General features: G+C 44.1%; 1 protein-coding gene across 2 annotated transcripts in view; it reads left to right on the top strand.

The window, feature by feature from the left end:
- Positions 1-18,748, top strand: part of MGAT4D (MGAT4 family member D) — a 182,735-nt gene that overhangs the window by 141,894 nt on the left and 22,093 nt on the right. For both annotated transcript variants that reach the window (XM_063458454.1, XM_063458453.1), the window contains 2 exons: positions 8,746-8,824; positions 15,942-15,999. In XM_063458454.1, coding sequence (XP_063314524.1) covers positions 8,746-8,824; positions 15,942-15,999 — 137 coding nt within the window. The remainder of the gene's footprint in view (positions 1-8,745; positions 8,825-15,941; positions 16,000-18,748) is intronic.

Below are 18,748 nucleotides of genomic sequence, written 5' to 3'. Positions count from 1 at the left end.
ACAGTAAGTTTCAAAACACTTTATAGGTTGTAAATAACTGAAAATTGTCCTTTGTTGTGTTTGCAGCATATTTACTGAAATCAAAAGCTATTTCAATCAAACTTATAACAACATTTTAACTTTTTAAACATTTTAACAGGTCGCGTTACATTTTAACACAGGACCCCTTATTTGATAGCAGCTTCACAAGTCTTGCATCCATTGAACTTGTGAGTTTTTGGACAGTTTCTGCTTGAATTTGTTTGCAAGATGTCAGAATAGCCTCCCAGAGCTGCTGTTTGGATGTAACTGCCTCCCACCCTCATAGATCTTTTGCTTGAGGATGCTCCAAAGGTTCTCAATAGAATTGAGGTCAGGGGAGGATGGAGGCCACACCATGACTTTCTCTCCTTTTATCCCCATAGCAGCAATTGATGCAGAGGTATTCTTTGCAGCATGAGATGGTACATTGTCATGCATGAAGATGATTTTATTACGGAAAGCATAGTTCTTCCTTCTGTACCAGGGAAGAAAGTGGTCAGTCAGAAAAACAAACATACTTTGCAGAGGTCATCTTTACACCTTCGGGGACCCTAAAGGGGCCAACCAGCTTTCTTCCCATGATTCCGGCCCAAAACATGACTCCACCACCACCACCTTGCTGACGTCGTGGCCATCCACTACTCCATCCATCCAGGGTTGCATGGCACTCATCAGTGAACAGGACTGTTTGAAAATTAGTCTTCATTTATTTTTCTGCCCAATGCAGTCGTTTCTGCTCGTGAGCATTGGTTAGTGATGGCCGAATAGAAGGTTTATGCACAGTTGCAAGACTCTGGAGGACTCTACACCTTGATGTCCGTGGGACTCCAGAGGCACCAGCAGCTTCAAATATCTGTTTGCTGCTATGTAATGGTATTTTAGCAACTGCTCTCTTGATCCGATGCATGGGTCTGGCAGAAATCGTCCTCAATGTGCCTTTATCTGCAGAAACCCGTCTGTGCTCTGAATCAGCCACAAATATCTTAATAGTGCGATGATCACGCTTAAGTTTTCGTGAAATATCGAATGTTTTCATACCTCGTCCAAGAGATTGAACTATTTCACTCTTTTCGGCAGCAGAGCGATCCTTTTTCTTCCCCGTATTGCATGAAAATGGTGCTCTGCTTAATAATGTGGAACACCCTCCTTTAGTAGTTTTTCCTTAAATTGGGCTCACCTGGCAATCTAATTATCACAGGTGTCAGAGATTGTTTTCAGTGATCAAAAGAACCCTGAGACACAATGCCATCCATGAGTCAAACTGAAAAACAAAATATTTAATCTTTGTGACACTTAAATAGAATTTGCATAATAATTTGGAACAGGGTGTATATACTTTTCTTATATGGTAGGGGAGGTCAGAAGCTGACAATAGTATTGCTTTTAATAGCCTAGTTCTAAAAATAGAGGCCACAAATGTTAGAAAATGTATTTTAACAAAGAGAAGTAGTTAGTGAATGTTTTACTTCAATCTGACCATGTAGGTATGTGTTTCACATACATTGTGTTTGTAAAAGCACTGTATTGGCTAAAATATGTGCCTACCGGAAGGTCCGTTCCTCCGCCTCTAGTACATTGAGAAATCCACAGGGTCCCTGTTATGCTCTAAGAATTTTACAAGGTCAGTAACCCTTATGCTGCCATGGACTTATGCTGGCAACACATCCTGCATTGCTTAATCTTTGCATATGTTAATTGCAGAGAACAATTAAAGGACCGTTATAGTGCCAGGAAAACACTTGTCTTTAGGTCCCCCCCAACTCTGAGGGTCCCACTCTCGCCGGGCTGAAGGGGTTAAACTCTTACCTTTTTCGAGCGCCGGGCTCCCTCGGTGCTGGGGAACTCTCCTCCCTCTTCCGATGTAAGCGCTGCATGTGTGGCAAGAGCCGCACGCGCGCATTCAATCTGTCCATAGGAAAGCATTTCTCAATGCTTTCCTATGGACGTCAGCGTCTTCTCACTGTGATTTTCACAGCAAGAAGCGCAGAAGCGCCTCTAGTGGCTGTCAACGAGGTGGCCTCTAGAGGCTGGATTAACCCTAGTGTAAACATAGCAGTTTCTTTAAGTATATATGAAACAAACCATTTTCATAGGGGTGTATCCAATAGAAGACAAAATCAACCAATCATAGACATTCAGTGCAAAAAGTTATTCAAAAATTATTCATATAACATTACGTATTACAGGAAATCTACTACGCATGTCTAGCACGTCTTCTTTAAACTATGCAAAGGTTATCTTGGCCTGTAAGACTGAGAAAAGGGTGGTTGTGCTTGACCTGAGAAAGAGAAAAGGGAGTACAGATTGCAGCCAAGAGAGAAAATTCTTGCTTTTAACCCCTGCAGACGTGGAAAGACTTAACCCTTATTTACCAGTATCTATGACAAGTCCCCTATTCTCGGTTTCTGCAGCTGAGAGTTAGGCAAGGTATCTCCAGATGTACTAATTATACCTGTGGGCCTTTTATTAATTCTTCACCTCGATTTCCTTGCCCACCAACAAACCATCGAGGAAGACTTGTCCAGGTGTTTGTAGATACTGGATAATATATGTTATTAAAGGACCACTATAGGCACCCAGACCACTTCAGCTCAATGAAGTGGTCTGGGTGCCAGGTCCATCTAGGGTTAACCCTGCAACTGCAAACATAGCAGTTTCAGAGAAACTGCTATGTTTACATGTGGGTTAATCCAGCCTCTAGTGGCTGTCTCATTGACAGCCGCTAGAGGAGCTTCCGCGCTTCTCACTGTTTGTTTGTTTTCCTGGCACTATAGTGGTCCTTTAACCCCTTGAGGACAAAACTTCTGGAATAAAAGGGAATCATGACATGTCACACATGTCATGTGTTCTTAAGGGGTTAAATCCACGTCTCAGTATGCAATACACCTATGGTTTAATGCATATATTTATAGCTTTTTTTTATGTCATGGGGTATATTCACGAAGCATTGCATAGGAAAAATTATTAATTCTCCATCAGCCCCCAAATAATAAACTCAAATCTTAGTTGGTATGCTATTTGTGTCATCCTATTTGTGTAGTCTTCCATTTTTCCATTTTTGTTGTACCAATTTTGGCTAGGTGATATATATGATTTCCTTTACACAACTGTCCAGTGTCCGATGAGACCGTTATAATTTTCTTGTCTTCCCATCCAAGTAGTTTATTTTTATTATTTTTGTCTCTAGGTTTTAGATTCTGACTACACCACAATAAAGTTCCACTAAAGTGCCAGCTCAGTATTAAATGATGGGAAAGACTGTCTTATGACATTTCTACCCATATAAAAGCACTTTAGCAACATTTGTCACATGGGCAACTATGGTTGGCTGATTACCAGGACACACTGTTTAACAGCCACACAAATTACCATTGATGCAGACTGCACCACCAGCACACACAATCTCCATCCCAAACGCCTCTTGCCCCAGTTTTGTAAATCCCAATATTATGACTTATGTAGGACAGGTACACTTTCGGAAATGTGAAAAATCTGAGGTGGTTTTTTAAAAAAAATATTTTTTAAACATTCAAATGCATAGTAGTTATGCTTTATTTCCTAGAGCAAGGATTGAATAATTATGATTAATATGTGGAATATTATTCTTTTGCTCCCAAAAGCAGAGCCCTTAAAAAAATTATATGTTAAAAAAAGGCAGTTATATAGTATATAGTATATATTTAGATATAGGTTATGGTGATAAGAAATGGCATAGCTGAAGTCACCAGTGCATCCCCATTTGTGGTCAAATACAGGAGGACTTTTTTTTTTTTTCGAAATGCACCTGGGATGTTAAGTTTAAATTCCCTTGCTTCTCCTCCAGGCCCTGCACTGCAGAGTTCAAGTATTTTATGTGGATTACTGGCAATGAGGATGGGGTGCATAGTAAGGCAGAAACATGAAGTGACGAATACTCTGGATATAAATGGTATTATAAGTCATGTGTTCACATCATTGCCTGGTATGCAGTGAATAGTTTTAAATTTCATCGCTTGCCATCATTCCCATTATATCTCCATTTAATAGTTTTCCTGGCGCTGTAGCTTCCTCCTCCTCAGCCACTTGAAGAATAGTTAACCCAAGCAGGTAATTATTACAGTTTATTAAAAACTGCACTGCACCCAGGAACACTGCACCCAGACTACTTTAACGAGCTGAAGTGGCCTGGTTGTCTATAGTGTCCCTTTCAGGTGCACACAATTTTAGTACCTTGTTTTGGCATGCCACTAGCTGAAGAAATATTATACAGTGATAGAAAAAAAAGGTATTTGATCCCCTGCTAAGTTTGAACGTTTGCCCACTGACAAAGAAATTATCAGTCTATAATTTTAATGGTAGGCATATTTTAACAGTGAGAGACAGAAAAACCCCAAAAAATCCAGAAAAACGCATGTCAAAAAAGTTATAAATTGATTTTCATGTCAATGAGTGAAATAAGGGGGGCGGGGCCAGGCCGCCGAGCAAGATGGTCGCATGTCAGACCAGCTTCTGAAAACTTAAACGAAACGAGCAAGAAACTCAGGCTTTTGGCATAAAAACGGCGGTATACCTCATCGGGTGGAGAGTACCAAACCCAGGGTGAGGCTGGCCTGACTGGTTTCAGTCCCCTGGTGGAAGAATCCTCACTGGCGCCAACGAGGCCTATTCCGGCGGTGAGTGGAGCAGGCGGCCGCTGCTCCGCTATCCTGCCCATCGGTGCTCAACCAAGGGCCAGACCAGTTGGGAAATGGCCCCGCTCCCCCCCATTGGGACCGGGGGGGGTGATCCCGGTCCTCACCTCAGCATGCCCAGACCACCCAGGGAGCAACAACAGGGCCGCCCTGATCTGACATTAGCAGTCAACGCAGTCAAGATGGCGGAGGCCATAGGTGACGGCGCCAAAATCGGCAGCGAGGTCCGGAAGTGGCCCACTCAGCTCCCCCTGCAAAGAACATACCTGCGGGCCGACCTGGTAAGAGGCGACACTCTCATTCTGTGGCCGTCAAGGTGCATCCAGCAGGAATCACTCGCGAGAGACCCACAACCAGAGCCACAGATTGCTCACCGACACAGAAACCGGTCCACGCTGAGACACCCAAGCCACACACTGCCGGTCCGAGGGAACGACAACTCACATCACGGCAGCACAGACCGGCACAGGGGGCTCCCACTCATCCCTTAAGAGGCACTGGCTGATACCAAAGAGACTGGGACGCTATGGGCTGAGTGCTCGCTACTGCTCAGGTTCCTCCACTCTAACTGGACTCCCATGACTGTCTGCCGCTATTACCTTTTCCCTCTCGCTTTCCTAGCCTGCTCACACGGGGATATGCGGGGAGAGATGTCACAGATAGGTTCAGGCTTGCTTGGATCTGAGCCAGTCCGGGCATAATTATTCCCATGTTACAGCAGAGAAACTATTTATGATTTTACTGTCTGCATTCTATGTCTCATAACATGCATGCCTATATTAAGCTTTTTGCAGCACAGGAGGTCAGATAAGCATTTTATGTAGTACCATGGGCGAACTGAAAGCAAGTTAACATGCCAGCATGTACTGATCTTCTCAGTACACTCTCACCTTTACCTAAGCTCACCCGCAGCATTGTTATTTTATTTTATGTTAACGATTGTTATTACGCAGTTAAGCACTTACAGCATAATTAACTGAGAGAAAGGTACTCTCTTTTGCTAGCTTTAGCACTTAATGATTGTTAAACGTATGCTGATTCTGATAGCAGTCTATATGCCAGACAACCCTCAGTGAAACAAATCGTAACTTTACATACACCGGTGTTTATGCTCCATTTGCTAAAAATACCAGTATTAGCGACGAATATAGCGGGAACACCACATGCTTAAGCTTATTAATTTACCATTATCATTAACAAAATTGTGCATGCATTACAGTTGCCATATGTGAAATGTATGTTGAATCTGCGCACGTGACTGCTATTGTGGCACCACGGCTCATCTGTGAATTCTTGCACACAAAAATAAAGAATTAAAAAAAAAAAAAAAAAATGAGTGAAATAAGTATTTGGCCCCTTTGACTTAGTACTTGATGGCAAAACCCTTGTTGGCAATCACAGGTCAGACATTTCTTGTAGTTGGCCACCAGGTTTGCAGACATCTCAGGAGGGATTTTGTCCCACTCCTCTTTGCAGATCCTCTCCAAGTCATTAAGCTTTTGAGGCTGACATTTGCAAAATCGAATCCTCGGCTCCCTCCACATATTTTCTATGGGATTAAGGTCTGGAGACTGGCTAGGCCACTCCAGGACCTAATGTGCTTTTTCTTGAGCCACTCCTTTGTTGCCTTGACTGCGTGTTTTGGGTCATTGTCATTCTAGAATACGCATCCACAACCCATTTTCAATGCCCTGGCGGAGGGAAGGAGGTGCTCACCCATGATTTGATGGTACATAGCCCCGTCCATCATCCCTATGATGTGGTGCAGTTGACCTTTCCCTTTAGCAGAAAAACATCCCCAAAGCATAATGTTTCCACCTCCATGTTTGATGGTGAGAATGGTGTTCTTGGGATCATAGGCAGCATTCTTCCTCTTCCAAACACGGCGAGTTGAGTTGATGACAAAGAGCTCGATTTTGGTCTTATCTCACCAGAACATGGTCGTCTAGACTATATTACAGAGCAGAAGATAGAAAATTATAGTTTAAACACACTTTGCAATACAGGCACCTAGAATATCTTGGTTTGTTTTCAGGAAGTGTTTAGGCAGGTGTTACTAGGGCTGTAGAAATGACCAAATCCACTCCTAAATAGCAGAAAATTGAGCAGTGAGACTACTTAATTCTGCTAAGGTTTTTTTTTTTTTTTTCGTGCCTATAGAGTCCCTTTTAAGCAGAAACAAAATCAATATTACAGTTCAAAAAGATGGGAGAGGAAAAGTTAGTTGGGCCCCAAGGTATTGGGAAAGGTGAACTCCATATTTGAACCAAGTTGAAGGTAGTTATTTTGTGGAAATTGTGATAGGAACATGCTTGTGTATGTGCTGGTTAGTTAAATGTTACAAGGTTTGTGAGAATTCAAAGGCACACTGTATCGAGGGCTGCTGGTTGGTGCAGTACTGGGATGTCTTCATGAGTTGATTACTAGGAATCAAGCTCATCAGGTCTGTAAGTAAGCGGTGAACACAGAAGTAACACTGGAAGGAGGTTCTATATTATTCACCCCAGTAAATGCAGCAATAGTCTTTACTGGGGTAAATAAGTTGACCATTCCTCTTTAATCTTTGGATTTATTGTGCCCTGTTAATAATGTGGCAGTTTTTGATGGTGACAATGTTTTGACTATACACAGTGTAGCGGAGAGCTGATTTCTCACAGCTTAACTCCACCAGTATATCAAGAGGATGCAGGGACAAGTAATAAATCCAACAGGGTAACCAGCACAATCGGCAATATAATCCAAGGATATCCCATCACCTTTCCCAATCACTGGACGACACACAGTATCAGGAGTAGAACTGAGGTTTATTTACACCATGCCTGCTTTTATGAGATTCTTTCATGCAAGGGAGGGACCATAATTAGTACAGTAGCCGATCCCATAGACGTAACCTCCCACACATCTCCTCCCCTTAGATTAACACTTAAGCTAATTATACAGTGTACACTTTTCTCCAATTCCTGGATGTACCCCAAATATGTGGGGTATCCCTTTAAATATGGTACCCCCTGGTAGCCCTGATCTGGGTGAGGAACATATCCAAAAATCACCCAGATCAGACCAGGGGTTCGGGAGTTATGGGGATGTAATGGTTTGACCGACCGCATGGGCAAAGTATCCGAAAATAGTTCCATACATTCTGGCCCTGCGGTCAGTCACAGACAAGGGAACAAAACACACGAATTACCTGGGTTATGGAGCCTGGGGAGGATTCGAATGGATTTGTGTAGTTTATACACGAATTGCTGGAAGTCTGGTGGTCTCAGCGGTGTTTGCCTAGTCGAGTGTCCGATTTTAGTTCCAGACACTCGACGGCAAAACACCGCTGTTTGGGAGGTAAAGATGGCCGCCGCCACGTTTTTGTTTCCCGAATGGCGGCCACCCAGAGGACAAAACCCACATTACATGAATTGCCAATTACCAGTTTGCAACATTGTTGCAAACGGTAATTGGAGGCACACTTATTCCTGGGTGGTCTGGTTGTTCGGTAGTTTCACTCAATATAATGAATGGAGTGATTCTACCGAACAATCATACGAATGCTGCATACACAGAAACATACATATTATAAAAGACATCCTTACTGCAATCTACTGCAAAGTCTTAAAGGGGTATTGTTCCCAAAAAGTCATAGAAGGTCCCTGGCTGGTTCTTAAAGGGCCAGTAAGGTCATACACAATCCATTATGTCCAGTCAATGGGTTTAAAGGGTCCCATCTTCCCGGGACCATAATCACTGGGCAGGAGGCGAGTAAGCAGTCCCCTCCAGGAAACTGGGGCAGACTCTGGTACAGGGTCCAGTCCGCTACACACAGATTCTTCGGATTAATCTCAACCTCTCAGAGAAAAACTTGTTTCGTTCAATTCATTTTTGTTATGTATTTGCTTGTTGTGTGTTTGCTTCACCCGCCCTCCCCCACCGTACTCCATTTTAATCAAATTTTAAAAATGACAAAACCATTTGCAAAATTGTTTTATGTATGTATTCATTAAATCACCTCTAGGCTTTGTACGATGTCTGTCAATGGTGTCATGGAAAATTTTCTGTTTAACAGGTACCTGATTAAAAGTGGAAATATTGAACACCCAGGAGACAAGCTGTTCAACACAACAGTTCAGGTTTTGCCATTGGAGGTTAGTAATATTTGTACATCTAATTTTTCTTCATTTCAGAACGCTGGAGCTGTGACAGTGCATATCTCCTATTTACAGTTTGTTGCAGTAATTTTAAAGGGGCAGCAATCATTTCCCAATGAGGTGTACACAATTCTGAAAAAGGCCCAAAAATCTAATTGTCTGGTTTGTATTCATATGAGCATCAGCACAATAAATTCTGTCACTTCCTTCATAAGCCACAAGAGAACTTGGAAATGGCTGATAGCTTTCAGCCAATTCCTTGGATTTGCATACATCCCCATGTGATTTGTGGTAAGTCTTCAAAGGACAGTATCATGGATACATTTAGTTTTTTTATGATTGCATCATTAGAAATGCGTTACTTCACTAATGCATAAAACCACCAGGACAGACGTTTACGGCTTGAAGTATTACGGTTAATTGTAGTTTTGAAAACCAAACGTGTTAGCTCTTCCCTGCATATTACTATCCCATGTAGGATGGAATAATTAGGGTACCCCCTGGCCATGCAACACCCATTTGTTGCCTACAGTGATCAGATCTCATAATTTCTTGCACACAGCTAGCAGACATTCTCCGCTGTGTGTTGACTGCATCAGTAGCTTATGGACCTGTATAATAGACGCATCATGCAATTAACCTGTATAAAACCAAATTGCCCATGAAGGTATCCATAAGGTTTCAGTTTGGCTTTTAAGGAATAAGAACTAGCCAAATTGCAAACACAATTTTGGCCGAGACAAATTTTCTTTAGTGAAGAGGCAAATCTCCAATTTGGTGTTTAGTGACCCCTTAGTGTAAATTGGTTTGTGCGCTGCATTATGTTCACATTAGAGTAATGCATTTTTAAAATAGCATGGGACGTGTTGTACATAATTAACTAATTGTAAAAACTATTGTCAAATCACATTACATCCTGGATTTGTACAAATCTGACACTATAGTTGTTCCGGTTGAGTTTTTGACTATTATTATTATTATTATTATTCTTAAAGGAACACTCCTGGCACTATAACAACTTAATTTATATGAAGTTATGGCAACAGGAAGCCCCCGGGTGCACTCTTGCCTTAAGGGTTTAAACTGTTCTCAAACGGTTTAACCCAAAAGTTTCCTCCATCTCAACTTCCACTAGAAATTCAAGAACGGTTTAACCCCTTGAAGTTTGAGTGCACCCTGGGGCTTTCTGACACCATTACAACTTCATTTAGATGGTGCCTTAAGGTGCCTAAACTGTCCCTTTCAAAACTTAAATGTCTGGAATAAATTATCCATAAACAAGTGTTATGAGAACACAGTGAAAGGACAAAGGCCCAGTCAGCCCTTTGATGCAGCTTATACAGGTATTTGTTCACTTGTACCATTATAGAGATAATCTTATCCTGTTGCATTTCAAACAGATCCCACCCTCAAGGGCAGCGCAAATCTGAAAGGTCTGTATGCTCCCTTTGTACCAGAGATACAGCAACCCCAGGTGCTCGTTTTGGCCTTCACTGAGGTGGAGTTACTAACTCCCCCTATCCAGGGCCGTTTGAAGGAATTTGGGGGCCCCAAGCAAAATGGACATGGAGGCCCCGCGAACCCCCTCCCCCCCCACACGCACGCAAAGCCTACGGCAACCACAGCATAGCCATACATGTGCAGCACCTTTAAATCTACTTCCATCCATGACCTATTTATCTCACACTCCCTAAACCTACTTGCACTAACAGAAACATGTCTCTCTCCCTCGGATACTGCTACCCCTGCCTCACTGTCCTTTGGTGGTCTTCACTTTACCCACAATCCAAGACAAGCGGAGATTAAAGGTGGCGGTGTAGGTTTTCTTCTCTCACCCCACTGCTCCTTTAAAACCCTGCCCACCCCCCCTTCCCTCTCTTTCCCATCATTCGAAATTCATTCAATTCGCCTTTTCTGCTAACATTGCCGTCATCTATCGTCCCCCTGGTTCCCCTCTCCTCTTCCTTGACCACTTTGCTGCCTGGCTACCCTACTTCCTCTCTTCCAACATTCCATCCCTAATTCTTGGAGACTTCAATATTCCCATTAACCCACCTTTAAACCCAAGCAGCCTCTAAACTACTTTCAATTACTTCCTCCCTTGGACTATTGCAGTGGGCTAATTCTCCCACTCATGTAGCTGGCAATACCCTCGACCTTATTTTCTTCTATTCATGTACATTATCTAATATCTGCAATACTCAATTTCCTCTCTCTGATCACCACCTCTTATCGTTTGCTCTCAATTACCCCCTCACCCAACAACCTCAGCCTAACCCCCCTCAGCTCAGGAGGAACCTTAACTCTATTGACCTCCAGCAGCTGTCGGCTGACATTGATTCACAACTGCTATCCATCCCTTCCCTCTCCTGTCCCTCACTGGCCATCTCCACATATAACACTACCCTCACATCTGCCTTGAACACTGCAGCCCCACTCCAAACATGCACCACGAGGACAACACGACCCCAACCTTGGCATAATAAATCAACACGCTATCTGCAGAGTTGCTCCCGCTGTGCTGAACGCTCCTGGAGGAAGTCCCGCACCCAGGCAGACTATCTTCATTATAGATTCATGTTGCTTTCGTACAGCGCAGCCCTTGCCCTCGCCAAACAGTCCTACTTTTCCTCTCTCATTAGTTCATGCTCCCGCAATCCCAGACGTCTCTTTGACACTTTTAATTCCCTTCTCCGCCCTGCTGTGGCCACCCCCCAAACTAACCTTACAGCTGATAGCTTTGCATATTACTTTACTGACAAGATTGAACAGCTAAGGAAACAATTCTCCCCTCCTTGCCATTCTCTTTCTCAACCACACATAAATCATGCTTTCCCTACCCTTCAGACTTTCTCCCCAGCTACTGAACAAGAGGTGGCTGCACTTCTCCATTCCTCTCGCCCCACCACTTGCCCACTTGATCCTGTCCCATCTCACCTCATCAGATCTCTCTCCCCTTGTCTTGTGCCTATCCTAACACACATCTTTAACTGCTCTCTCTCTTCTGGCACTGTTCCTGCTGACCTTAAACATGCCGCTGTAATACCTATCCTGAAAAAAACATCTCTTGACCCGTCCTCCCCCTCTAACTATCGTCCCATATCCCTGCTCCCTTACTCATCAAAGCTTTTGGAAAGACTTGTCTTTACCCGTGTGTCTCACTTCCTTAATTCCAACTCTCTCCTTGACCCTCTTCAGTCTGGCTTCCGCCCTCTCCACTCTACTGAGACCGCTCTTATCAAAGTGACTAATGACCTAATCTCCGCTAAATCCAAAGGTCACTACTCCATATTAATTCTCCTTGACCTCTCTGCTGCCTTTGACACAGTTGATCATGCTTTCCTCCTTCAAACTCTTCAATCACTCGGTCTCTGTGACTCTGTCCTCTCTTTCCTCCTATCTCTCCCAACGCTCATTTAGTGTCTCCTTTTCCAAGGATACCTCCTCCCCTCGCCCTGTCTCGGTTGGAGTTCCCCAAGGCTCTGTCCTTGGTCCCCTTCTATTTTCTCTTTATACTGCCTCTCTTGGAAAACTTATTGCCTCTTTTGGATTCAACTACCACCTGTACGCTGATGACACTCAGATATACCTCTCCTCACCGGACCTCTCCCCGGCCGTCCTGCAACGTGTCACTGCTTGCCTCTCTTCCATCTCTGACTGGATGTCGTCACGCTTTCTCAAACTTAACCTCTCTAAAACTGAACTCCTTGTCTTTCCTCCTCCTAATACTGATCCTCCTCTCTCACTCTCCCTTCAAGTCAGTGATATCCACATGAGTCCATCCCTACAAGCGCGCTGTCTTGGCGTCATACTTGACTCTGGTCTCACCTTTGAGTCTCACATCCAGTTTGTTGCCAAGTCCTGTAGGTTCCAACTCAAAAACATAGCCCGCATCCGCCCCTTTCTTACGCAAGATGCTACCAAGGAGCTTGTCCATGCTCTAGTAATTTCCTGCATGGATTACTGTAACCCTCTCCTGATTGGTCTCCCCAAAAGCCGTACTGCCCCGCTACAGTCTGTAATGAATGCTGCAGCTAGACTGATTTTCCTATCCAGTCGGTCCTCACACCTCGCCCCTCTGCCAGTCCTTACATTGGCTCCCTGTATCCTATAGGAGTCAATTCAAAGTGCTAAGCCATACATTTAAAGCACTGAACAATTCCAGCCCCTCTTATATCTCTTTACTGATCCAGAGGTATGCCCCTCCTCGTACCCTCCGCTCTGCCCGCGACCACCTCCTGACCGCTGCTCGCACCCGTACGGCCAACTCACGCTTGCAGGACCTCTCACGGGCGGCTCCTTTGAGCAGGGTCCTCTTCAACCTATTATTCCTGTAAGTTTTCTTGTAATTGTCTTATTTATTGTTACACCCCCCCCTCTCAAAATATTGTAAAGCGCTACGGAATATGTTGGCGCTATATAAATGGCAATAATAATAATAATACAGTTTAAGTTCACCCACACTTTATATAAATAAAAAAGGTTTACAGTGCAAATACTGCTGTTGCATATAATGTGCATAACATTTTAACATTTTCAACTATTTAACATTTGCAAAAAACACCAGTGTACCATAAAATCAAATATACATTAAAAAAGTGCACAATAACTAAATCCAACATACTTAAAATACACACACATTTTTCAGTTTTCACAAACGTGCAAATTATCTAAAACTGCTGTGCACGTAGTGTGAAAGAGCCCCCTGTCCTGCCCCCTGTCCTGCCCCCTGTCCTTTAGGGCTCTGCCCTGCCCCTTAGTGGTCTTTCCTCCCCCGCCCCCCGTGTTCTCCTCATCTCCGCTTCTCCTCACCCCCCTCTCTGTGTTCTCCTCATCTCCGCTTCTCCTCACCCCCCTCTCTGTGTTCTCCTCATCTCCGCTTCTCCTCACCCCCCTCTCTGTGTTCTCATCTTCACTTCTCCTCACCTCCCCCTCCGTGTTCTCCTCATCTCCTCACCCCCCTCTCCCTGTGTTTTTCTTACTCCTTCCCCCCTCCCTGTGTTTTTCTTACTCCTTCCCCCCTCCCTGTGTTTTTCTTACTCCTTCCCCCCTCCCTGTGTTTTTCTTACTCCTTCCCCCCTCCCTGTGTTTTTCTTACTCCTTCCCCCCTCCCTGTGTTTTTCTTACTCCTTCCCCCCTCCCTGTGTTTTTCTTACTCCTTCCCCCCTCCCTGTGTTTTTCTTACTCCTTCCCCCCTCCCTGTGTTTTTCTTACTCCTTCCCCCCTCCCTGTGTTCTTCATACTGCCCCCATTTTATTCTTACTCCTCCCCCCTCCCCCTCCCTATGTTCTTCTTATTACTCCTCTCTCCTCCTCCCTATGTTCTTCTTACTACTCCTCTCTCCCCCTCCCTATGTTCTTCTTACTCCCCTCCCTATGTTCTTCTTACTCCCCTCCCCATCTTGTCCTTCTTACTCCCCTCCCCCCTCCCTGTGTCCTTCTTACTCCCCTTCCCCCTCCGTGTCCTGCTTACTCCCCTTCCCCCTCCCTGTGTTCTTTTTACTCCCCCATCCCATGTTTTTTTACTCCCCCCTCCCCATGTTTTTTTACTCCCCCCCCCATGTTTTTTACTCCCCCCATGTTTTTTTACTCCCCCTCTCCCCCATCCTATGTTTTTTTTACTCCCCCCCTATGTTTTTTTACCCCCCCACTCCCTCTGTTCTTTTTACTCCTCCCCCCCCCCCCCCATGTTCTTCTCAGTTACCTTCACTTCCCTGTAGCGTGGCCGAGCTCCTCTTCCTCCTGGCTGTCAGTCCGGCCGGGTACCGCGCGGTACAGGAGATTCAGTTTCCTGTTCCCGGCCGGACTGAAAGGAAGTGTGCTTTTCCTGTCAGTCCGGCCGGGAACAGGAAACTGAATCTCCTGTACCGCGCGGTACCCGGCCGGACTGACAGCCAGGAGGAAGAGGAGCTCGGCCACGCTACAGGGAATGGGGGTGACTAGAGAGGAGTGCTGCAGCCATCTGAGCGCTCTCTATAGAGCGCTCAGGTGGCTGCAGCCTTATAGGAAGCACCGACTCTGCTCGGGGCCCCGGGCCTGCTCGGGGCCCCAAGCAATTGCTTGGCTTGCCTGCCCGCTAGCGACGGGCCTGCCCCTATCCCCCTACCTGGCACAGTGGGCAGGGAGTTTACCTCTAGATTACTAACAGCACAGTTAGTTTGCCGCCTTGTTTTTGGTTAAATATCTGGAGGGAAGAAAATGTAGTTTGAGTGTTTCATATGAGGTATACGGTTCTGAGAAAGCATTTTTAATGATTGCAGCAGAATGACACACAAATACATGAATAAAAGAGGCATTTTGAAAGGACAATTGCACATTTGCTCATTATGACTATTTGTTGAATATGAATTTCACAAATTAGCAGTCAGTATGAAATCTTGGTTTATGTTATGACTACTTTTAGCACTTTTTAGATCTGTGAATTGCTCTTCATAACATCTTACTTTAAAATACAAAACCTCAAACTCTATATGCTGACAAATGCCAATGTAGATCAGAATCTGAAAGTTATTTTCTATTTCTCTCATTTCATGGAAAACCAAGTTGCCTCTTTGCTGCAATCTTTCTTTATTTTAAATAAGTGCTGCAAATTAATTAGGATTTTGGCATCTTACCTTGTACCTCTGTAGTCATTTTCTCAATAGTGTTCTCCATACCAGAACTTTAAATACACGTTGACTGCAATGCTGTATTCCAGGCACTATAGCGCTCTCTTCCTTCCCCTCTCCCACCCTCTCCCCCCTGTCCGCCTCCATACCTCTGCATTAACGAATAAAGGGTAAAAACCTTTATTTACTTACCTGATCCTGCTGCTTGGTTGTACTCCGCCTCCTGCGACTTTACCGACAAGGGGGCGCTAAGGCACAAACGTGCGGAGTGCCGCGCTCATTAGGCCCTCCCCATAGGAAAGTGTTGAAGGCTGTCTTAGTGCTGCAATGTAAACATTGCTGTTTCTCTGGAACTGCAATATTTCACATTGCAGCACGAAGTGCAAAAGGGACACTTTACCCAGACCACTTCAATAAGCTTAACTGGTCTGGGTGCCTAGAGTGTACCTTTAATGCTGCCCTACTGCATTTTATGAGTGGGTTAAGTTTTTGTTTGTTTTTTTCTAGAATGTTGGCAAAGCAGCAGATGGACTTTTAATAGATGAAGAAGGTTACATGCAAATAGGTAAAGTATGCAAATGTGTAATTTGGAATATGTTCTATTTGAATTTGTGTAGCATACAATGTACAGGCATTACTTTTTTTTTTGTTATTTAAAATTTGTAACAAACCTGCAATTAACCCCTTAAGGACGGCGGGCATGCTATACCATCCTTGGGGACCCGGCTCTAAATGGGTATAGTACGTCCCTGCCATCCAGGGGACTTACCTGCTTGCCGGCGATCACGATGGGGGGGGGGACTTACCTGGCATCCCAGAAAGTCCCCCTGCTGCCAATCCGGCCCACCTGGGCCATGTGATCGCGAAAGGTCCTTGCAAGGACCTCACGTTCACATGGATGGAATAGCCCTCCATAGCAGTGCCTGTAGGGGCAGTGCCTGGGATGACAAATAGCCCCCTGCTGCCTGTAAAAAGTTGAATAAAAGTTTAAAAACTGTTTAAAATAAAATATATAGTTAGATATTATATAATTATAAAGTGTGTGTGTGTGTGTGTGTATATATATATATATATATATATATGTGTGTGTGTGTGTGTATATATATACACATACTGTCTGTGTGTGTGTGTGTGTATATATACACATACTGTCTGTGTGTGTGTGTGTGTGTGTGTGTATATATACACATACTGTCTGTGTGTGTGTGTGTGTATAATCAAAATGCACATAGAATATCCATTAAATATATATTTATAATTATATATTATATAAATAAATTAAAAATGAAAATAAAAAAATATATGTAATTTCGTTCTAACTGTATTTAGATATTAATATATATTGATATCAAAATACACTTAGAACGAAATAATATATCTATATATATTTATATATCACTATATATCTATATATAAATATAATTTTAAAAAAGTTGAACGGAGAGCGATGCGGAGAAGAAATAAAGCGGGAGGGAGGGAGACACACAAGGCGCCCAATGGAACGCATAGTACTGACCTACCATGGCCAACACTGAGTCGGGCACGACGCAGCTTCCTAACACCCCCCACAGTAATAGGGGCAGGGAGGGAATGATAGAAAATGGGACATGAACGAACCCCAGAGCACCAGCCCATCCTGGACCCTTGGGCACCCACGCAACCCAAGCCGCATACCCAGTAAGCACAAGACACACCTGGTCTGCAGCAATGACAGGCGACGGCACCACCGTCCACGAGTTATCCACTTATTGTAGTCCAGAACTAGAAGTTACATAGTCACACGAACGTACCAGAACGCAACACACAGTAATACCAAAGACCATACCTCAGAACGACCATAAGCCTTTAGAGCACACCCCGGCTAGGGACTAGGCCAGGCATAGGCAACCTTCGGCACTGCAGATGTTTTGGACTACACCTCCCATGATGCTTTGCCAGCATTATGGGGGATGCAGTCCACAACATCTGGAGTGCCAAAGGTTGCTTACCCCTGAACTAGGCGCTCCAGGGAAGGTTAGAGGCGCTGCCGGTGCGCTGACTGGCAGTCCTGAATGTCCTGACATTCGAGCAAGTTGATTGAGCTATTTTAGATGGGCGAATATATATCATTTTATCTTTTGTGTATTATCGATAAGTTGATCCAATTTAATAGTATCTTGGTAATTAATACAGTAACTTGGGCTAACTTTCATTATCTAGCCTCACATAGTTTAACTATATACACTAAGCTATTTGTTTCACTTTGTTTATAACACCTAACCCAAACCTTCCCTACTATCATTATCGGGATGCTGCACTATTCTGTATCAGTTCCCCAACATCACAATCTAACTGTGATTAATCGGAACCCACAACTGTAGAACTCAAATTGGATGATTCCTTTTGATCTATCTATGTTGAGCAAGTATTATGGGTCAATAGTGATACCAAAGGAGTTAATTCCTTTAACTCCTCCCACTGACCAATGAGGATCGTGGGCACCTTATTTAAACTGGGCACACAAGGGCATAGTTTACCCCTTGAAGAGTCGCTTACTGGCGAAACGCGCATCAGGGCTCCTATGAGTAGCAACAGGGCCGGATTAAGAGCACACTGGGCCTGGTGCTGACAATTATGATGGGCCTAATTACGGAATCTTATCGACCAAAAACACTAAAACAGTCATACCTCCCAAGCATCATGTATCTGATGGAGATGATGCTGGAGGGAAACGCATAGGGTTCAGCTATAAGAAAACACATACTCTATGCTAATCTCTCTCTAATTTATGCTTTCATCTTTCAAGTAAATCCATACCCCCTAACAGCAGTGTCCAGTGAAGCAGGAAGTCAATGGGCTGGGTAAAAGGGTGGGCCACTGGTGCGAATCACATAACCAGAACTGTCAAAAGGGGAGAACATGCCCAAAAAGGGGGCATGTCTGTCCAAAGAATTTGAAGGACAGTCTGGCATGAATGTATGTCAGGCTGCCCGCCAATAATGCAGGCTGTCCAACTAAGGGCATACTATGCAGGCAGCACACTGAGCTTGACATAAATGTGTCTAATGATGCGCTCACTCCATGCTTTCTAAGAACTGTCCCCTAGCACTCGCTGGTCCACTTGTCTCCTTACCTTCTTACTGACAGGCAGAAGTTCCTGGTATATAGTCTGGGACAGAGAAAAGGTGTATGTAGTAAAAGTAAAAGAAAGGGGACATGCCACAGTGTTAGAGAGACCAACGTCTGCATTACCTAAACTAATTTTATTGTCAGCCAGTCCACACAAGTTTTGTTCCCATACATCCCTCTTAAGCTTCCAAACTTAAAGGGACACT

This window comes from Pelobates fuscus, chromosome 6 (assembly GCF_036172605.1).
Source record: "Pelobates fuscus isolate aPelFus1 chromosome 6, aPelFus1.pri, whole genome shotgun sequence".
In the NCBI taxonomy this organism is placed as follows: Eukaryota; Metazoa; Chordata; class Amphibia; order Anura; family Pelobatidae; genus Pelobates; species Pelobates fuscus.
Note: the sequence above shows the minus strand (reverse complement) of the source record. Positions and strands in the feature narration are given on the sequence as shown.